The 20,364-nt window shown below is 59.9% G+C and overlaps 1 protein-coding gene and 1 long non-coding RNA gene across 3 annotated transcripts; one reads left to right on the forward strand and one right to left on the reverse strand.

The window, feature by feature from the left end:
- Window positions 1–1,711: 1,711 nt before the first annotated feature.
- ZBTB47 (zinc finger and BTB domain containing 47) lies at window positions 1,712–15,615 on the reverse strand. Of its 2 annotated transcripts, none has more exons than XM_027088220.1 (6): window positions 15,260–15,615; window positions 9,395–10,966; window positions 7,620–7,767; window positions 6,170–6,285; window positions 5,370–5,514; window positions 1,712–5,121 (listed from the first exon to the last, which is right to left on the reverse strand). In XM_027088220.1, exons 2-6 carry the CDS (start codon window positions 10,883–10,885, stop codon window positions 4,784–4,786), a joined length of 2,238 nt encoding a protein of 745 aa, XP_026944021.1. In that variant the 5' UTR covers window positions 10,886–10,966; window positions 15,260–15,615; the 3' UTR covers window positions 1,712–4,783. The 2 variants fall into 2 exon arrangements, with proteins under 2 accessions (XP_026944021.1, XP_026944020.1); XM_027088219.1 differs by lacking the exon at window positions 15,260–15,615 and adding an exon at window positions 14,444–14,899.
- On the forward strand, window positions 10,950–20,023 carry LOC113610249 (uncharacterized). Its single transcript, XR_003429011.1, has 2 exons — window positions 10,950–14,336; window positions 19,468–20,023. It is a non-coding gene; the product is annotated as an uncharacterized LOC113610249 (long non-coding RNA).
- Window positions 20,024–20,364: the final 341 nt, after the last annotated feature.

Raw genomic sequence — 20,364 nt, forward strand, 5'->3', positions numbered from 1 at the left:
CTCAACAGAAACACGCCAGCATCTAAAATTCTGAGGGCGATGATTTCCAGCCTGAATTCTAGACCCGGGCAAACTCATTCCTGTGTCAGGGTGAAAGAAAGAGTCAAGCTCTTTGGAATTTAATCCCCTGAAGTGGTCCTGAGGAGAAGGTAAATTTCAGGGTTAGGAAAAAGGAGCCCACCAAGACATAAACCTTCTAGAAGTTAAAGATCTCTGCAATGAGCTGAAAGGGATACAGTCTCGGCAAAGTGGGACAGGGAACCACTGGCTGGGGGATGTTGTTAGGCATTCTCAAGTCTTCTCACGGGAGCTGGTTGCAGTGTGTGCACCCCAGGGTTATCTTGCTGCACGGCTCCCTGGTTACAAGAGTGATGAAATCGATGGAACACCCGCCGTGTTTGCACATATTGGAAGGAAAACTGAATTTATAGCAAAGGGTTTGGGAACGCAGCAGTGATAAGCACATAGAAACCGAAGCAAATCACGCTTAAGAGAAACAAAAGTAAAACGTTGTGCAAGAAAGGAAATGGAATCATATTCTATTATATGGCTTGGTTGAGATCAGTGTTTACACACTCATAATAATGTACACACTAAATATTACTCTAACCCCAAATAATAATATAACCATGCTGGGAGGAAGGAGGAAGGGAAAGTGTGTGCGTAGCGTTTGTGCGTGTCATGGGAGTGATGAAGAAATACATCAATAGCTGATGCCTAAAACTGAAAAAAATCAGGAAAGTAGCATTGGAGGTGTGCTTTCTGTGGGCACGAGAACACCAAAAATACCAACTGAATTGGAGCCGCTCGCCTACCGGGAGTTGGAGAGGAGCAGGTGCAGGGGACTGCAGGTTTTTGTTAAAAAACGAACGTTCTAGAAGTATCAATATTTGGCTTCTTCAACTATGCCCAGGTAAAACGTTAATTTTAAAAAAATAGATATTTTCCCAGGGATTCTATAGAAAATAATGCTTGTGGCATCAGGCCGTTGCTCACAGCACGGTGGGGTCGAAGGGAGGAGGCCATGGGGAGAGGCAGCAGACAGACCACCGATGGACGGGTAGAAGAGGGGAAACAGAGAGGAGCTGAATCCCCACAAGACACTGCAGGAGCAGCCAGGCCCGCAGGCCTGACAGCAAGCTTCAGTTTTAGGGTGACTTGAGCGAGGCCCTGTTCCCTTCAGAGAAGTGGGACTGTGTGGAAGGCAATGTCCCCATCCTGGGGATGTGTACCCCCTCTCTGGCTGGTTAGTGAACCCACCCACCGGCCTCCTCTCCTAGCCCTTCCCGGTTATCCCCCTCTCCAGGTATCTGGGACCAAGTGCCACATACATGGTGGCCTCAGTCACCGCGTGTCACCACAGCCTAGAGTCCTATCCCGCACAGAGCCAGCGCTCCAGTGAAATAATTCTTGGAGGTCCGCAGGGAGAGCCGCCTGCTCCCTCCTCGGAGTCCGCTACCTGTCTTCCACCTGCGATGTCCTCCCGGGTGCTGACATCTGGCTCCTTCAGACCTCAGCTCCTGACTCTGGATGTTCCCCAGGAGCCCAGCCCACCCTCAAGGGAGGGAGACGGGGTGTGCAGATGCTCGGGGCACGGGTGTCCACATGGTCTTCGGCCAAGCTGTCAGGTTCCGCGCTACCCTTGCCCTGGTCCAAGTCTCTTCAGCCAGTAGTCAGGGCGGCAATGTGTAAAGAAGAGGCTGGGCCAAGGGACAGTTGTACTGCCTTTATTCCCCTTCACTCTTCTCCTCACCCTCCTGCTGTCGCCCGCACACTCTGGGGCTGTGGGGTGGCCACATGGGGCCAGACATCAAGGGTCCACATGCCTGGGCACAGCTGTTCTGCCACCGAGCCCCCCGAGGGGTGCTGTGTTGGCCGTGGTGGAACGCATCAGGATCGGAGGCTCAGGTTCTGCTCCCGGCCTGGGTTCCTAGGGCTTGAGGCCCACCTCATCTCTCTGGCCACTCACCTCCAGCTGGCCCAAGACCGGGGAGTACAAGGGGAGCCGGGGAGAGGGCAGGCCCAGGTTCTGGGCTTGAGGTCTTGGCCAAATGGGCTGAGAAGTCCAACTGGACAGAGGGACGCCCTGGCAGATCTCCAGTGGGAGGTGATGATCCCAAGCCCCCTCCCCTCCACCAGCCCTGGGAAGCGGGTATGATGCCCAGTCCCCTCACTCCAATACCCAGGTGCTTGTTAATTTGTTTTAACAATTAAAAAGGAAATGTAAAAGCTGGTAAAACGAGAACCCCTATCCGTACTGGCACTGCTGAGGTACCATTATTGCTTCAGACCCTTGTGGTCTGGCCAGAAAGGAGCTCCCACCAACACTGGCCCAAGGGGAAGAGAGCATTAGCACCAGGGACACAGGGTTCCTGTCCCCGCTGGGGTAGGGGTCTCCCAGGAGAGGGGTTGGCCGTGCCCACCTACAGCTACAATGACCATCTGACCAGTGCCCAGCCTGCTGTCTGGACCCCTCTTGTGTCCTGAGAGGGGAAGTGTATAAGAACAGGAGACCCAAGTCCTGGGACAGGGTCTTGCTACCAGCTCCCCACACCCATCTCCAGCCTCTGCTTGTCAAAGTCTGGCCTCATGGACCAGAGGCCCAGCCTGACCAGGGTCCCCTAGGCTCACTAAGGCTGCAGGGAGGGTAGCAGGTGACAGGGCCACCAGCCCCTATGGGAGAGCCCAGCGTCAGCAACAGGGGGTGGAAAACTCATCGGAGTCCCAGCCTACAGCCCATTCGGGGAGATCAGACTTTTCTTAGGAAAATGTGGGCCAGCTCTGAAGCTGTCAGGCACTGGGACCAGAGGTTAGAAATAGCAAAGGGAAGGGGGAAGCAGGGAGAGGAGGACCCTGAGGACGTCATGGAAGCCCAGAGATCACAGGGTGCAGGAGAGGAAAAGAGCTACAGTAAAGCAGGAGCCTGAGAGACCCGGCGCTGACCCCATAAGAGGCTGGAATTCCCAGCCTTGGCGTGGGAGGAGCCTCAGTACTGGGAGCCAGACAGGGAGCTTTCCCCTCTCGCGGAGGGGACCACTTTTTCTCCCCAGAGGACAGCAGGGGCGTCAGAGGGTGCGTACATAGACTCTGGCTGGCACTGTTCCTGCTACAGCCCGAAACTCAACCGGACCAGGGCACTGCCCCCTCGAAGCCCGGAGAACCATCTGGGCTGTGTGGCTTGGATTCTAGATCCTCAAATCACTCGGGCTCCTTGGGCTTGCCCACATCTGTACATAATAAAGTGCTTCGTTTATTGATGATTAAAATGTCCCCAGCCCCCTGCCCCAGTGCCATGGGCCTTACAAGGAAGTCAGAGGGGTCCTGACCCCCTCAGCCCTTGGGCTGATGGGGCCAGTCCCCCCCCAACCCGCCCCCTGGGCTCAGGCCTCTTCCCACTCCAGCCATGCTGGGAAGGTGGTGATGCGGGGGCAGTCGAGGGGTTTAAGGTGCAAAGAGTATAACAGACAAAACTGTATAAACACAATAGGAAAGAGCTTAACTAGGAAACAGGTAGCTTATGGAACCTTCCTCCCCATTTCAAAGGCAGGAATGGAGACGTTAAATGACAACAAAAAAGGATGTCCTATTAGTGCTGGCCTCGTGAGGGCAAGCGTTGGGCACAGGCTGGGTGGGGCTCTCCCGGTACCCCCGACCCCGACCCCCAGGGCCTGATTGTGCAGGCTCCTCGCTCTCCACCCGTGAGCACAGAGGCGCAGGAGGGACGAGGCCGCTGGACACCAGCCAGGGGCAGGCTGTGGCCAGGCCCAGGGAGTGGCTGAGGCCTGTGCTGCCTTCCAGGAGCAGAGACAGACACAGACACAGACGTCTGTAGCGTGGGAGATTCGGCTGGGGCAGCTGCTGAGGGATGGGCTGCTCCGTGAACAGCTGCCCTGCCCCCTGCCCCACTGATAGCACCTTGAAACCTCAGAACATCTGCCCGGGCCTGCTCCTTAGGGCCCTGGTCCCTGGGGTCCACCCATGTGCAGGGGCTCCTGGGCTGCAGTGCCTGTGGGAGCCAGCCCGTCTGTCCACCCAGGGCCTGGCCCACCACACCCTGAGGCCCGGCAGCTCTTGGGGACACCTTCCCCAGGGCCCTCGGTGCAGCCGGGGGCAGGTCGGGGATGCCGTGGGGAAAGCAAATGCCTGGGGTCCAGCCCCCGCCCGCCCCACCTCCCCACGGTGCACAGCTGTGGTCGTCGCACCTCGCCACGCACGCCCACCCCACACAACCCCCGGCGTCCGGGCCCAAGTCCCCGCCTCAGCATCCGCAGCCCTCACGGTGGGCCCACAAGTCCTCCAAAGGGGGACGGCACCCCAACTTTTCCCCAAACCCTCCGGGATGAGGGGCGAGCGAAGGGGCCCAGGACGGGCGGGGATGAGCAGCTGAAGGTGACCTGGGCTGGACCTGGCCGCCCCCCTCTGGCTGAGGCCTCAGCGGAGCAACCAGTCACACCTGCTCCCCAGGTCCCTCTACACCCGTACCTGCTGCCTCCAGCGCCCCCCTCACCTGGAGGGGGGTGCCGTCAAGAGTTTCCTCTCTTTTCGTTTTCCTTCACTTCAAAAAAACAAACAGACAAAAAGTAAAGGCTTCAAGGAGCCGCTGAAAGGGGGCACTTGGGAGTGAGGTGTCCTCCGCCAGCTCCGGGGGCTGCCAGCCTGCACAGCCCCCAGGGTCAGAGGCCCCGGGCAGAGCGTGTCCAGCCAACTCTGGAGGTGTTGCTCCCCCCCGCCCCGCCCCACGAGGACAAGTGGAGGGTCCTGGGCCCGTGCAGCAGGCAGGCGGTTAGTTGTTGGTGTTCAGCCTCCCGCCGGGGCTGGCAGCGGTGGGGAAGAGCGGCGGCGGGGGAGGCAGGGTCTGGGGCAGCCCGGGCAGCAGGGGGAGGGCTTGGGGCGGGGCGGGGGGCAGGCCCGGGGCTGCGGGGGCGCTGTCGCCGGCCAGGGGGTGGCTGACGCGGAAGCACTTCTCCTTGTGCGCCTTGAGCATGTTGGAGAAGCGGAAGCGCTGGCCGCACACGTCACAGGGGTAGGGCTTCTCGCCGGTGTGCGTGCGCCGGTGCCGCTTCATGTTGGGCCGGCTGGTGAAGCTCTTGCCGCAGATCTCGCAGATGTACGGCTTCTCCCCTGCGGGGTGGGTGGTGATGGGCCGTGGGGAGTCGCTGGCGGGCCGCTACGCCCCCCCCCCACCCCCGCCCTGGGCCAGCCTCCGGGCGTCCACGGAACCATCCCGGCCCGGCCCTGGCACTCTCGGATCCTTGCCAGCCTGTACCAGCCTCGCCCGACCTGGGGAGGCAAGGAGGCCGGCGCTGGGCCTCCTAGCGGAGAAGGGGGCCCGGCCCGGTGCGGAGCGCCTCCCCGTGGGGCGGCCGTACCTGTGTGGGTCTTCATGTGCTCATCGAAGTACTGCTTCATGTTGAAGTCCTTGCCGCACCACTGGCACATGAATTGCTTGTGGCCGATGTGGATGCTCATGTGCGACCGCAGCTGGTACTTGTACTGGAAACGCTCGTTGCAGTTCTGAGGGCGGGGTGGAGGGTGAGGGGGTGAGACCCGGCGCAGAGCAGGGGAACAGCCTTCAGGGAGGGAAGTGCTGGCCCGAGACCACAGAGCTGTGGGAAGGACTCACATGGGGAGGGGCTCCTGGGCAAGGAGGTGTGGATGCAAAGGCCAGCCGAGGTGCTCCTGGGGTGGGGCAGTGCACGGGCACAGGTGGAGAGGCCATGGGCATGCAGGGCCCAGGCAGGAATGGGGGTCAGGAAGTGGGAAGAGGCCACAGAGTGGAGGGAGCCCTCATGCTAAGGCCCTCCCTCCTTCCTCCTGGTCCAAAGGCGCCCCCCACCTCATCCCCACCTGCAGCTCCATCTCTGATCTCTCTGCCTAAGATGCTCCTTTCTCCACCTCTCCAGAAAGCCTGCCCCATGGTTCCAGCCCATGCAGACTTCCCACCCTGAACCTTCGGGGGTTGGGTTAGGGTGGGGTGGCAGGGGTGTGGGGGGAGGTGCAGGTGGGCAACCAGGTAAGGATGGAGTGGGAGGCAGACATCAAGGAGGGGCCCCTTTCTTTCTGCATCCTATCCTCCAGTACCCCAACCCCTGGTTTTCAAGCAGCTGCTGCCTCTGATCCCCGCCCCCGTCCAGGATGGCTCCTGGGGCAGGAGGAGAAGGGAGCTCACCTCGCATCTGAACGGCTTCTCCCCGGAGTGCTGCAGTGAGTGCACCTTGAGAGACATGCTGCGTTTGAAGGACTTCCCACAGGTCTCGCAGGTGAAGGGCATGTCCTTGGTGTGGGCTACAGGGCAGGCACCATGGCCATGACATCTCGGGGGGGACCCATCTGGCTCCTCCCAGCGGACCCCTGCCTGACCACCCCCAAGATCCGGCCCAGATCCCGCCTCCCAGGACACCACCTACCCTGGGGCCTGCCCCACAGCCTCTGTCCCCCAGGCGAGGCCCCTTCCCTCCCGGTTAGGTCTCTCTGTTTGGTCAGACAGGCATGGAGGCCCTCTTGGTTCTTCAGCGTCTGGCCTCACTCCCAAAGCTTCGGGGAAAGATAGAAGGATTTCAAGTGGGACTGGCCTCGGCTCAAATCCTGGCTCAGCCACCGGCTCCCTGCGTGGCCAATGTGTGCCTCCGCGAGCCTCAGCACCCTCTTCTATAAAGAGAGGGTAGAGTGGTCTTGGGCCTCCAGGGTGGCTGGGTTTTACAGACGGTGGCACCTGTAAAGGCCTCAGCCTTGGGTCCCATGCCATCCAGAGGGAGTTAGTTACCTGCGCTCCTCCCAGAACAAACTCCAAGGAAGATCTGGGAGGAAGCAACTGGAGACACGGAGGGCCCCCCTCAGAGTTCAGAGCTGGGGAATCCAAGCCCAGGAAGGACCACCAATCCTGGGTTACCCAGCATGCTTCTGGCCGATACCTAGACCCCGGGGTCCCAGCTCCCAGTCAGTTCATGCTGGAGGCCTCTAGCACTGTCTGGTAGACAACGGGGGTAAGGCCTGGCCAGGGTACACTGTGCCTCCTTGGCTACCCCTCTCTAGAGCACCAGGCCCCAAGGGGGCAAAGAAGGGAGGGCCACCTGGACACCAGACTCCCAGGCAAGCCCACCTAGAGCGGAGGGAGAGCCATGCCCAAGGCAATGAAGTGGCCCAAAACACACTTGGGTGCCTCCTTACCGTGTCCAGGTATGACCCCTGGGGGAGGGTTGCGTTCAGAGACGCCTGAAGCCCTATCAGAGGCACAGCTGTCCTCAAACTGAGACTGGGCCTGTGTCAGCCCCTATGGCACTTCATGTAATTTAGGAAAAGGTGCTCTGGTGGACACAGCCCCATGTCAGGATGCACAGCCTGGCTGGCAGTGTGCTAGCTGGATTCTGGTCCCCACCTGCCATCTTGTCCAGGAGTCCTTGTGCCATGTGCAACCTGCCCAACTCTGCATGGCAGCCCTGGCCCCAGAGCCTGTCCAGGACACACCTGCCACTGCAAGCAGCCCCCCACCCCCTACCTCCCAGCTACGAGGGGCCTTCTCACCCCTTCATATTGCCCTTGGAGTGTGAAGTGTTTCCCAGAACACCCAGCAGCTGGCCCGCTTGGACCTCAGGCTCCATCCCTCACCAGCCTGGACTTACCGACCATGTGCTTGCGCACGTGAGCCATGGTGTAGAACTTCTTCTCACAAATCTCACAGGAGAACTTCTTTTCTGCGTAGCCGTGCACAATCTTATTGTGCTCGTGGAGGGACCAGAGCTTCTTAAAAGCTTTGCCACACGTCACACACTGTGGGGTGAGAAGACTTTAGGCTCTGGGTCAGGACCATGTGACCTAGGACTAGTCACTGCCCCTCTCTGGGCCTCAGTTTCCCCACCTGAACTGTGCTGGAGAGAGAGGCCTTGATGTCCAAGGACTAGCCAGATGTGATGTTCTGAGAGTTGGGGGTGGTAAGTCCCTAAATACTTACCCACCTACCCACCCACCCAGGGTGGGTCCCTCATCCTGAACTCACTAGGGTCAGGGGCCACCTCTTCCAGGAAGTCCCTCCTCTGTGCTCATTTCAACAAGGCATCTTTCTACAAAGAAGAGACACATAACTGGCTGAAGGACCACAGTGGGTGAGGAGGCTACTCAGTTCATGGAGAAGTCCCTCAGATAACAGGTCCTGGCAGAGCTGGGCCATTTTCTCTGCTGCCTCCCCCCGCTGGGACCCATGCCCTGACACCATGGAGATCCCCAAGGAGACAGATTCCAAAGGACTGGGGACTGTAGGAGGTACAAGGGCCTATCAGGCAATAGACGGTGGCGGGAAACTTGAGGGCCACACTCCCCTCCTCCTCTTCTCCTGGGCCCTTGTCCTACCCATCCCTGCAGCAGGCCAGGGCTCGGGCAGAAACTGGGTCAGGGTGCCCAGGACAGAAGAGGTACAAGCGTCTTTCCCCTTCGGGAGGGAAGCTCAGGTGTGTGCACACGGAGAGTCAAAGGGCAGCCCAGCAGGCCGGCAAGTGGGAGCGTGGGCACGAGGGTGGGGCAGGCATCCAGGTAACCCCAGATAACACTTTCTCCACAGGGCACTGCAATTAGCAATTAGTTCAGGCAATTAGCACCCGCCTACCTACTGCCCCCCAACCTCACTGCCAGTCAAAAAAGGCAAAAACCAGCCTGGCTGGCCCTGTGCTGCCTGCACCCTGAAAGGCTGGGCTGGCCCAGACTCAGGCTGGCTCAAGGCTTGGCAGCCAGCCCAACTCCCCTGTTTGGCCCCGGCAGCCCCTGTGCTTCCCAAACTGCTCATCCGGTCCCTTTTCCCAGGCCCAGGCCAGCTGGTACCTCCAAAGAGCTGAATGCAGGGGTTTCTTCCTGCTCCGCTGCCCCTTGCTCCTTTCGGCCTTTGCAGGAAGTGGGAAATGGCGCCCCCTTCTGGGCAAACCCCTCCTCCCCTCACCTGTGCTTTCGCGCGGTGCACAGTCTGAGAAACTATACACGGTGGCCCTGTTGGCCTTGCGGCAGCCCAGACATTTACTAAAACACTGACTCATCCCTCCTCAGAGCTGGCTGTCCCCCAGCCTCACGTGCTCAGACAACTCTCATCCTCCCGAGTCCAGGCTCCCCTCTGCCCCTCCGGCCAAGGGTACTGTGTGTTCTCCCCCTATCTGCACGTCTCTGCACGTGCCGAAGCCCAGCTCTATCCACCTCCTCCAGGAAGCTCTCCCTGACGTTATCCCTTGAGCTCTCACCACCCTGGGCTCACCCTTGGGCCTGGGCTGGTCCCCCTGTCCAGGGGGCCAAGCCTGGTCTCTGCAGACTGTGTGGGCAACGCAGGTAGCAGGACACTGGGTGCCCGGGGCCCAGTTCCAGCCTGGCCCAGCCTGGATGGCTGCCCCTGTGGGCCCCGTGAACCCACCCCGAGGCCCACCTGGATGTTGCGCTCGCAGTCTGTCTGCCGGTGTAGCAGCAGCTCACTCTCTAGCAGGAAGCGCTTGCCGCACTGGTCGCAGATCTGCATGCGGCTGTGGGTCACGTTCATATGCTTCTCCAGGTACCAGCGGTTGTTGAAAACACGCGGGCACTTCTGGCACGGATGGTGCTGCTTCTCCTCCAGCTTCACCTTGGCCCCCAGACCGTCAGCGGCCTGTGGCCCTCGGGCTGGGGCAGGAGACCCTCCTGCAGGTGGCTTTGGCCGCTTCCCACCTTGCCGCCCAGCCTCCTCAGGCTCAGGGAGGCCCCGGCGCCGGGCAGACCGCGTTGCCATGCGACTGTGGGGAGGGGCGTCTGCCCCGCTACCGCGGCACCCCGGCCCCTGCCTGCCCCCCGCCTCCCCATCCTCCTCCCCCTCCTCCCCATCCTCCTCCTCCTCCTCCGAGCTCTCCTGACCCTGCTCGCTGTGCCCCTCCCCCTCCTCCTCCTCCTCCTGCTCGCTGTGCTCCTCCCCCTCCTCCTCCTCGTCCTCCTCCCCCTGACTGCCGCCCCCCTCCTCCTCCTCCTCCTCCTCCTCCTCCTCCTCCCCCCCTCCACTGCCACCGCCCTCCTCTTCCTCCTCCTCTTCCTCCTCCTCCTCCTCATCGGCCTCCTCATCCTCCGAGTGTCTCTGCAGCCCGTCCTCCCCGCCCAGCACCATGGTGGCCGGGCCTGTGGCGGCGCCCGGCTTCCCCTCGGGCCCTGTGGACACGTGCAGCGTCTGGTTGTTGAGGTTCACCTCCACGATGATCTGGGACTGCTCCCGGTGACTGTAGGTGCCAGAACCCCCAAGCTCCTCCTCCAGCTCCTCCCCGCCCTCCAGCTTGCACAAGCTCGCCGGGGGCCGGCCGGCCTCCTCGACGCCACCCTCCTTCTCCTCCTTGAAGAAGGGCTGAGGCGGCCCGATGGTGGCAGGCACCGTGCCACCTGTGGCCCCAGCCCCGTCCTCAACGCGCACCGAGTAGGGGTCAGGGCCCTCACGGGCGTAGATCTTGGGCAGGCCCGGGGCGTCGGCCTCCTGCTTGATGTCACAGTAGTAGGGCGGTGCGGCCGGGGTGCAGCTGGCGGCCGGCTGGGCAAGGGCCACGGCGCCGGGGCCCGGGGGGCCGAGGGAGCGGGCGTCCAGCAGCTCCTGGCAGGATGCGGCGATGTCGGCCATCTGCAGCAGCAAGGCGGCGCTGAGCACCTCGTGGACGTTGGCTGCGTTGACCAGCAGCTTGGACGTGTAGATGAAGTTGAGGATCTGCTGCAGGCCGCCGGGTGCCAGCGCCTCCAGGGACAGCTCCACGCGCTGCAGCTGCTTGTTCTGGGTGAAGAGTGAGTGGAAGAACTGGCTGTAGGCGGCCAGCACGCCCTTGTGGGCCGGGAAGACGCTGCGCTGGGGCACCAGCACCAGGTCCACGTCGCACAGGTCAGGCTGGAAGAGGCGCTGCTCGTTCAGGCGGCCCATCAAGCAGGCGAAGTGCAGCGCCACGTCCTCCACCAGCGAGAACTCGGCCGCCGGTGAGTCCGTCGTCTTCTCAACCAGCAACTGGGGGGCAGAGGGCACAGGTCAGGTCAAGGCCATCTGGGAGGTGGCCACCCACCCATCACTCCTGGTTCCATGTTACAGGGAAGGTGCTGAAGCAAGGACGAGGGGGAACCAGGATTCAAGCCCGAGTCTGCTGTTCCTCAGAGCTCAAACTCGGGTCATGACCTTCTGAGGCTGCATGTCAGCCTCTGGGTCAGTGGTTAACTTTTCCTGGCCTCCAGCTCTTCCACTGTGAAATGGGAGAAGTCGTCCCGGAATGGGGAGGGGAAGAGGAAGAAAGGGGAAGGAAAAGGTTCAAGGGTGACCAACGGTCCAGGTGGGCCAGGAACCTAGGGGTTTTCTGGGATGCGGGACTTTTGATGCTAAAGCCAGGGCTGACCCCAGCAAACCAGGACTGGGTTGTCTCCCCAGAGGCATCCCTTCACCATTTCTGGGCCCCATGGATCCTCTCTTCCACACTCACTCACATACGAATAAAGCCAAGCCTGCCTAAGCCCAGACGGCTCAAGAACACGTCGGGCTCACTGCTCTGCCTCTGGCCACTGCACCCCTGGGGCAGCACCCGAGGGAACCCCTCAGCTCACCCGCAGCAGCCCTCAAGGTCTAGGCCTGAGGCCTTGCAGAGGCAGAGACTTCTGTGAAGAAATCCAGGCCCACGGCCCCACTGCCCTGTCGGAGGAGGCTGGTGAGGTCCAGCCGTCCCCTCCTTCCTCGGCCGGAGCTTGGGCTGGGCTGCTGCCTGCGGCCTCAGGCCTGGCGGCAGCAGCTCCCCACCACACGACAAAGGACACAGCTGTGTTACCTGTCCACCGTGCTTGAGGCAGGAGGCCCCTAAGGCTTGTCCCAAACCCTTTTCTCTCTAGGTCCCCAGACCCCAGGGTCAGGTGTGATCCAGGCCCAGAGGTTCCGAGATGGCCTCCTCATGGAGGTCACACCACTGGGGGCTTCTGGAGCCTGAGGGAGGCCCTTGGATCTGGTGGGTCAGATTCCTAGACCCTTGGGCCGCATCCAGTACCTGTGAATTGCCCAAAGTAATTATTCCTGTTTGCACCACAGTGGCTTCCCCAAAAGGTGGGCAGCGCAGACAGGCAGGCTGCCCAGTCCCTTGCATGGGTCCAGCACACAGCAGATGTTCAGTTAACATCTGTCGACTACCTGCCTGGCTGGACCAGCCCCGCAGGTTCCAGGTTCTGGCCCTCCTCGGGCCCTGTCCAGCTAAGTCACAGCCTCCTACATTTGAGGGTACCTTGCTGCACTGCAAAGACATCAGCTCCCTGACGCCGTGCACCTGTCTGGAAGCCTTCGGATGAAACCCCAGTCCTGTGCATCCACAGCCCACCCCTCCCCTTCATGCCAGTCCTTCCGGTCACCTGAACGAGAGGATCTACCCTGGACCTTGGGATGAGCCTCAGGGAGCCTCCAGGGGCAACCTGCTGACAGATATGCCCTGGGTTTCACCCTTCACATCCAGCAGCCCAGGACAGCACCCATGCTCTCCCCACCCCCTCTCTCACCACCACCTCTCTTGAGTTCTCCCCCAACACCTCCTTCCCCCCAGCCAAGCAGCCACCCATCTGCTCGTCTGTCTCGGGGCTGCTGGCCCGTCCAGGCCTGATCCATCTAATGGGGATAAGATGCCAACCCCCTCCCATCTCCATCCACTGACTCATTGTGATTCATCTTCTGGGACCAACCCCTATTACATAGATGGGGAAACTGAGGCTCAGAATGGGAGGGTCCCACAGCAAGCAAGAGCAGAGCTCCTAGACTCTTAGCTCTGCTAAGGCCACCCAATCTGTGCTGGACTAGACACTATTCCACGTGGAACTATTTCTTGGCCTTTAATGACTTAAAAAGCAGGATGAGGCATGTGGGGACCCTCCCACCCAGGGGACCAGCTGTGCTTCCCCAGACCCCATCACCACCTCCGGCGACCTGCACCCTCCTTCCCAGAGCTGCTGCCACCTGCGAGTCGGTGAGGGGTCAGGGTGCAATTGGCTGTAACGGGTTCCTCAGGGCCTCCAGGGGCCAGGCAGTGGTGGGGAAGTGGCTTGGATAAGGACCTGGCAATGTCGGACCTGTTGTGGGGTACCCACCCTAGGGCACAGGGTTCTGGTCCACTGTTCCCCCTTCACAGAATGCCCTCCAGTGCCTGCCTGCCATGGGGCAAGGGCAATGCCCGACACTTCCCTTGTGCAGATCTGGTCCCAGGATCCAGTGAGGACCCCTCTGGCCTCAGCAGGGGAAGAAGGGTTAATTTAGGGGGTAGTGCTGCCCCAAAGACTCCATTTCCAAGGGAATACTCCCAGCCCAGCCAGCACCATCCTTGGCCCTTGAGGGGCCCAAGAACCTTACAACCAGGCAGCCTGACTGGACTTCCTTGACCGGGTACATAGATGCTGCCTAAGTCCATAACTGGCAGCCCCTCAGCAGGGCGCAGCTACCCCCAGCCTAGTACCTCCCACACAGGGCCACCAGCTGTGTCTGCCTCTCCGGCCAGATGTGCTAGCTCCCTGAAGCTGCAGATGCCCCTCCCCATCTGGTTGTGCCAGCTGCAGCCACACACCCCACCCCCAAGTCCAGGCCAGCCCAGCTAAGATACAAGACAAGGGGAGTGGTCAGGCACTTGCGTTGCCAGGGCGTTTCATGCCCTCAACCCTCCCCCCAAGCCAGGCTGGGGGAAGGCCAGGTGCCAGGGACACCTGCCGAGGCTGCCTTACCATGGTCAGACCCTTCCACTCCTAAGGGGCACTCTGCCTCACTGTCATGAAACCACCAGATTCCTACCCTGCCCTGGCATCTCCCTGGAGGCCCTAGGATGAAACCTGGGCGTCCATCTGCACACCCTACTCCTATGTCAATCCTTCCATCGCTGGGCAGCAGTGGGTGGGCCCAGACTGAGCAAGGGGGCACAGGCTCATGACTTCCAGCCTCCTCCTTTTAGGGAGGAGGTGTCTATGCCAGCCTCCTCTCAACTCAGGCCATCCGTCCTTCCGGAGAAACAGGCCCAGAGAGGGCGGGAGACCGGCCCAAGGTCACACAGGAGTTTGGACCAGAGCTGCAGGCGTCCCCCACATTCCGCTCGGCCCAGGAGCCCCGAATCCCCAGGCAGGGCGTCTCCAGCGCCCACGTGGCCCAAGGCCCAGGCGGGAATCCGACCTCCTCCCTCCCCCCATCACCCAGTCCGAGGGCGGTGCCGTCCGGGCTCAGAGAAGCGCCCCCCTCCGCCAGTGCCTAGCAGGACCTCAGCCTCTCGTGCCCGGGCCCCAACCCCAGGAATTTAACCCCTTCCCCGCCGACGGCCGCGTCAGAGCGCCGCATTCCCAGCCCGCAAGGACCCAGAGAAGGGGTCGGGGAGACCCGAAGAGGGGTAAGATCCCTCACATCCCTCCACCCCGAGCCGGCCGGCCGTGCGCTCCAGAGGGCAGAGCGCGCAGGTGGGCGGATAAGCGGGGGGACAGGCAGGGCCTTGCGTACCATGGTGCCGTGGCGCTGGGGGCTCACAGGGCCCCGCGGGATCGCGCTGCCCCCGGCGGCCAGGCCGGGGCCGCTCCATGAAGAGCCGCGCTGGGGGCCGCCCCCGCGCAGGGCCCCGCGACCATGGCCCCCGGGGGCGCGGCCGGGCGGGCTGAGGCGCAGGGCCGCGGCGAGTCCAGCCGCCGAGCAGCTGCGGCCCCAGAGCCTCGGGCGCGGCGGGCGGGGGGCGCGGGGCGCCGATTGGAGCCCGCGCGTCAGCTGGGGCCGCCGTCTGGACGCTTAAAGGGCCAGGCCGCCCTGCGCGCCGGCGGGGGCCGCGGACACGCGTGGTGAGCGCCGTCCCGGTGCAGCCCGCCCCTCCTCGGGCCGCCGGGGCCCCTGGCCAGGACCCGCCGCTCCTATTCTAGCGGACGGACCCCGGCCTCACTCTCCGGCGCCGAGCCCCCTTTCCTCCGGGAAGTTCGTCCCGGAGTCTAACCTCGGTGTCCTCCAGCTGCGCCACAGAGGCGGGGTCGGAGTAGGAGGAGGCCCTGAAATCGGTAGGCTGGGCTCCCTCCCCGGCCCCCCCGGCCCCCACAATCAGCTGCGGGAAAGGCTTACCCCTGCTCCCCTGAGCGACCTCACACTGAGGGACTGAGCCCCCATATCCTAGCCGCGTCACCATCCCCACCCTCCGGCCTGGGCTGCTCAGACTTTAGGGTGAGCCTAGGATCGACAATTAGCCTGGCCGCCCCCCGCCCCACCCCAGGACAGCTCAGGGTTTGTTTTGGTCTGTGCCTCCAGGACTTGGTTCTGGTCGACCCCTATGACCCCTACCTGGTGGCTGCCTCTGGCTGCCCAGGGCCGCCCAGGGCAGGAGATGCAAGAACCCGTATGGCAGCTGCATTGATGAAATCCTTTAATGTGACAGGCCCAGAGGCCTAGGTCCCACTGTGTCCCCCAGCCATGTGGCCTGATGGCTGCTGAGAGGCCACCCTGCTCCGTCTTTGCTGGGGAGATGCAGCCAGGCCTGCGGAATGCTGCTCTGGCATGGACACCAGTGGGGGCTGGGGGCTGGCTGTGCTGGCAGGAGGCTGCAAAGGAACACTGGCAGGCTGAGCAGGCAGCAGGGTGGGGACCACAGGGTGCTGGGCCGGTCAGGGTCTAGGTGGTGTCTGGGCCGCCATTGTGGCGAGGGGGCCTCTCGTACGGCCCATGTCATCATTCAGATGCCTTTCTGTGCCCCCAACTCCAAGCTGATGGCTGCCCCATCTTTGGTCACTCTCACATTGCCCCCATCCTGCAGTACCACGGAGTATCCCCCTGACCTCCGCTCACATGTGCACTTGTGCTTACACACCCACCCATGCCTGGCTGTAGCAGTGTCCCCTGAGTATGCCACCTTACTCATGAGTAGGCAGGAACTCTGGGGCCTGTTCAGAGTGACTTGGTTCTGGGTGCCAGGGGAAGGAAATGGAGCAGAAGCCAAGATCCCCGGCAGGCGCCATCCTGTAGTTTGATGTCTGTCCTGTGAAACTGCAAGGGCCTCCCCTGAGGCCAGGATGGGTAGGCCCTTACGACAGGGCCATCCCAGCGTCAGGGAGAAAACATCTCACGGGCCAAGATGGGGGTGACCAGAGAGCGCCAAGAGAAAGAGGAGGAAAACACATAGCCACATGGAGGGTGAGGAGAGACCCTGGTGGGAAAAGAGATGGGAAGAGAGGAAGGGGCACAGGTGGGGACATGCCCCCAGAGAAGGCCACTGCAGACATCCCGCACTTCTATGGCCATGGTGGGTGCAGAGACGGCGGCTCAGCTGCCAAAGACCTCAAGCTGAGGCCGGCCAGAGCAGCCTGCATGCCTGACCAGCTCATCGCCTCAGGGCTGCCTTCCACTTCTTCCTCCATCCCAACCCACTTCCTCTTCTGACTCAGTGGATCCTTGCACAGGCCTGGGAGGTGGTAAGAGAGGAACTGTGTACCCACTGGTGGGATAAGGACAGTGAAGGTACAGCAGGACAGATCACACAGCGAGACACCAGCGTCAGAAGCCAAGAAAAGGGAGGCTGGAGCAGTCTCCCCCGCAGGGTGGGAGGAGCCTGGCCGAGAGGGCTGCACGGGACACTCCTGGGCCCACTTCCCAGCCAAGGTTTGGCAGGGGGTGTGGCCAGTGTGACCAAGGACTGAAAGCTGAGTAACACTAGGGCAAAAGGAGAGGAAGGGTACTCCAGGCAGAGAGAATAGCACCTGCACAGGCTGGAAGGGAGGATATAGTTAAACATCTGCAGGGAACTAGAGGATTTGATGTAGCAGAATCCAGATTCTCGTCTGGTGGGAGTGGCCGGAGGGCGATAGGCAGAATTGTTCTCTCGGCCTTTGAAAGAGTCATGCCACAGGATCTTCCCCCTCAGGGTTGGTCAAGGCAGGCTTTCTGGAGGGCGTAGGGTGGGACCAGTTATCGGGGAGGGGGATCCCAGGCCAGAATCGCGTGCCACAGCGGCAAGCCAGGAGTCTGTGGAGACAAGGGCAGGGCTGGGTGATCCTCAGACACTTGGGACTGGGTGCTGGCAAGGTCAGCAGAGCCACACCCCTGCCTCTAGAGGCCAGCTCATGGGTTTTCTCACAACTTCCCTAAGCTTCTAGACCAAACTCCTCTCCCATGTCGGAGAGGAGGAAGAGATTCAGACCATGCTGGGGGGCAGCACATGTGTGCGTGTGCGCAGAGCAGGGCTCAGCCTCCCTAGGCGGGGCATGGAGCTGGGTAACTGTGATGGGGGAGGGAGCGCAGAGTGGGCAGGGCCAGAAAACAGAAAGGGACACCGCAGCATGGGGTTGGCGGGGTGGCAGGGAAGTTCCACCTTCCTACTAGGTGCTGACCCAGGGCTCTGCCGGTCTCTGGGCGTGGGGCTGGAGGGGGTGCGGATTGCTCCTGTCCTGAGCTCAGCACTAACAGGCTACAGCTGTAGGGGGGTGGGGGCCTAATTCAAACCAGCAGGTTGCCCAGTTCCCTCCCAGAGCGTAAACGTCATGGCCTAGGCATTCAGGGCCTCCCTAGCATCTACCAGGATCCTCTCCCACCCTGCTGGTTCAAGGGGCCCTGGGCCTCTCACTAGCGATTGAGCCTGGCCCTCCCTGTCCCTGTAAAACTTGTGGGACAAGCACTCCGCTCTTGGAGGCAAGCCCAGGGGCTAATGTCCCTGAACAATGTGTGTTTAGTTCCAAGCATTTAATACTCACCACTCCTAAGATAGAGGAGTCCTTAGTACTGAGGAGTTGTATTATAAAGTCAAGCAATTTACCTAGCTATCCACCTAGAAGTGTCAGAGTGGAACTTGAAAGCAGGCAGTCTGACTCAGGCCCCAAACCCTTAAGGGCTGTGCCACAGAACAGTTGCTCATCGAGATCTTTTATTTCTTCAAAATAAAATCAGATTGGGCCACTGGGATCCTTCTCGGTCTTTCTCTGGGAATCTGGCCTGGTGGTAGAGGTTTTAGTTGCAGGAGACCCTGGGTGACCTGAGACTGGGAAGTTCCAGCCCAGAGCCCTATCCCATGGGCTCTCTGGGAGGCTGATTCATCTCCAGACCGGCCCAGGAAAGGACGAGCACCCTGGTTCCCATGTCTGGTTGCACCCTCTTTCGGGGTTTATGAGCCGAGAGACTGGCAGTCTAAGGACCATTAGCCTCATGTTACAGAGGAGTCAGGCCTCCAGATGCAGAACGCAGGCGTCTGTCCTGAGAGCTTGGGTCACATTTTCTACCCCGATGTCCTCAAGACTCTAGGCTGGCGGAAAAGACGCAACCGTCCCCAGGCTAGTCTGGGTCCTGCCGACCATGAAACCCAGTCTCTGGAGCTGGAGTTCGATAGATGTAGGTGGTGAACGGTGGGTCTGGGGTCTCCAAGAGGCAGAAGTGCTTGGCCCAAGCTCCATGTAGCCCCACTGGAGGCCTTCTGATTCACGGGGAGCAGAGCAGGCAGGGGCGATGGAGCACTGCCCCTACCTTCTACTGAAATCTTTAAAGAAAACCGTCCATGAGAGCCTCTTGGTCCTGTGTGTGTGTTGCCCAGGTGGGAATTCCTTGCCTCACGCTCGTCAGGCGCTGACTGGAGCTGCCGAGGGTCTGTCTAGTCTTCTTCCAGGGTGCCAGCTCTTCTTCCTGACCTTTACAGCATCAAAGAACTTCTCCCTGCTGAGCAGGAGTCCTCTTGGCACTCTGCCCAGTTCATTCTATCACCAGTGCCTCATGGGATTCACCTCTCACTCTGGGCAGTGACAGAGTGCATTCCCTCTCCCAAAGACCAGCCGTCTGAGCCCAGGCTCTTCCCACGTGAGCCGTGGCTTCCAGCCCCTCACCTGGCCACACAGTTTGTGTCACTCACTCTGCACCGGCAGAGCCTCCTTTCGCTTCCCAACACTGATGCCTAGCCAGTCAGTGTTCATGGTCACTCGTGAGAGGGGCATTTCCCTTGAATTCTCTTGCCAGCTAATTCAGAATAGAAAAAACCAAAGTCTTTGACACATTTCCTCCCAATACTGCCCAGCTGATCAAGAAGATCACTATCAGAATTTGATTAAAGATCCTTGTGTTCTCTAAAAAATAAGACCCTAATGGAACCTCACTTGGGGATTTCCCTACAGCAAACAGACTCTACACTTTTATTTAAATTTTAAGGCAACATATCCAGATTTGCCTGTTTTCAGGAACTGCCTGACTTGGGGGTTTACTGTTAACTTTGAAAACTGAACCTCTGCCAATCTTACTGTGTGAGGTTATGTTGTATTCACTAAGAAAGTACAAATCCCTTTGAGTTCTGAGGAGAATAAAGTTAATTGTACTTATCCTGCAAATTCTCATGTGGATGCTAAAAATATCACCATGAATGTTTTCTCCAGGAGAGAGTGCTATGTGCCTGCCTGGTGAACCACTGTTAGGGAGGGAAGGTGGAGGCTGCAGGTGGCGTAGCAGGGAAACATGCTGTCCCTAGGCAGCATCTCACAGATGGGGGGACGTAGTCCCTCCTCAGCAAAGGCATCTGTTATATGCAGGTCACCTCAGCTGGATGACAACAGAGCCTGGAAGAAACGTGGAGTTGGCAGGGGAAGCAAGACCAAGCACCATCACTGGTTCTCTGCGTAGGTGAACATTTCTGCCTGACGTTCTCTCTAGCTCCACCTCGTGCCCTACCTACCACTAATACTCGGCCAGAAGACGAAAACAAGCCACAGACGGATGAGATGAGGTCTCTTCACTGGCTGGGTCAGCAAGGAGACTCAATGTCTCCTTTTCCATTTCAGAAAGACTATTTGAAGTCTGGATGAATAAAGAAGGATGAAACATGCACAGACTCAAACTTAGACTAAGTATATATTTTAATGTCTACAAGGCCCCCCTTTCCAGTTTTAGGGAAATTTAAATGAAGTGTATACAAATCAGACATTACCAATATGTACAAAAGTATTTTCTACAGTTTTTGAACAATACCAGCTATATCATGTTTCATTTGCAGTAAACAGGACATTACAAAACCAGTCCAATAATGCCTTGTCTATTAAGAAGCACAATACACATAATTCAATTTTATTTAAAAAGTAACTTAAAATACAGAACAATCCCCTTTATGAAGAAAAGCTATTTCTGTAGTCCATTCAGTAAACACACAAGTTGAATGCTGCAGCTGAGGGCTGTCCTTTTCCATGGAGAAAACAAACGAGGCTTCTAGGGCCCACCTTTTCAGGGTAAAATTCTACCCACAGCACAACAGGCGAAGTTATTGCCTGTGGGAGGCAGAATTCTAAAATGCCCCTCCTCCTATTTCATGCCCCAATCCCAGGAACCTGTAAATGCGATACCACTTCTGTGATTATGTTCTGTGGCACAGCTGACCTTAACACAGGGAGACTATCTCAGTGGGCTTGATCTAATCACACAAACCTTAAAACAGA

Source organism: Aethalodelphis obliquidens, unplaced genomic scaffold, assembly GCF_003676395.1.
Source record: "Aethalodelphis obliquidens isolate GAN/ISIS:26980383/991018 unplaced genomic scaffold, ASM367639v1 scaffold62, whole genome shotgun sequence".
Lineage (NCBI taxonomy): Eukaryota > Metazoa > Chordata > Mammalia > Artiodactyla > Delphinidae > Aethalodelphis > Aethalodelphis obliquidens.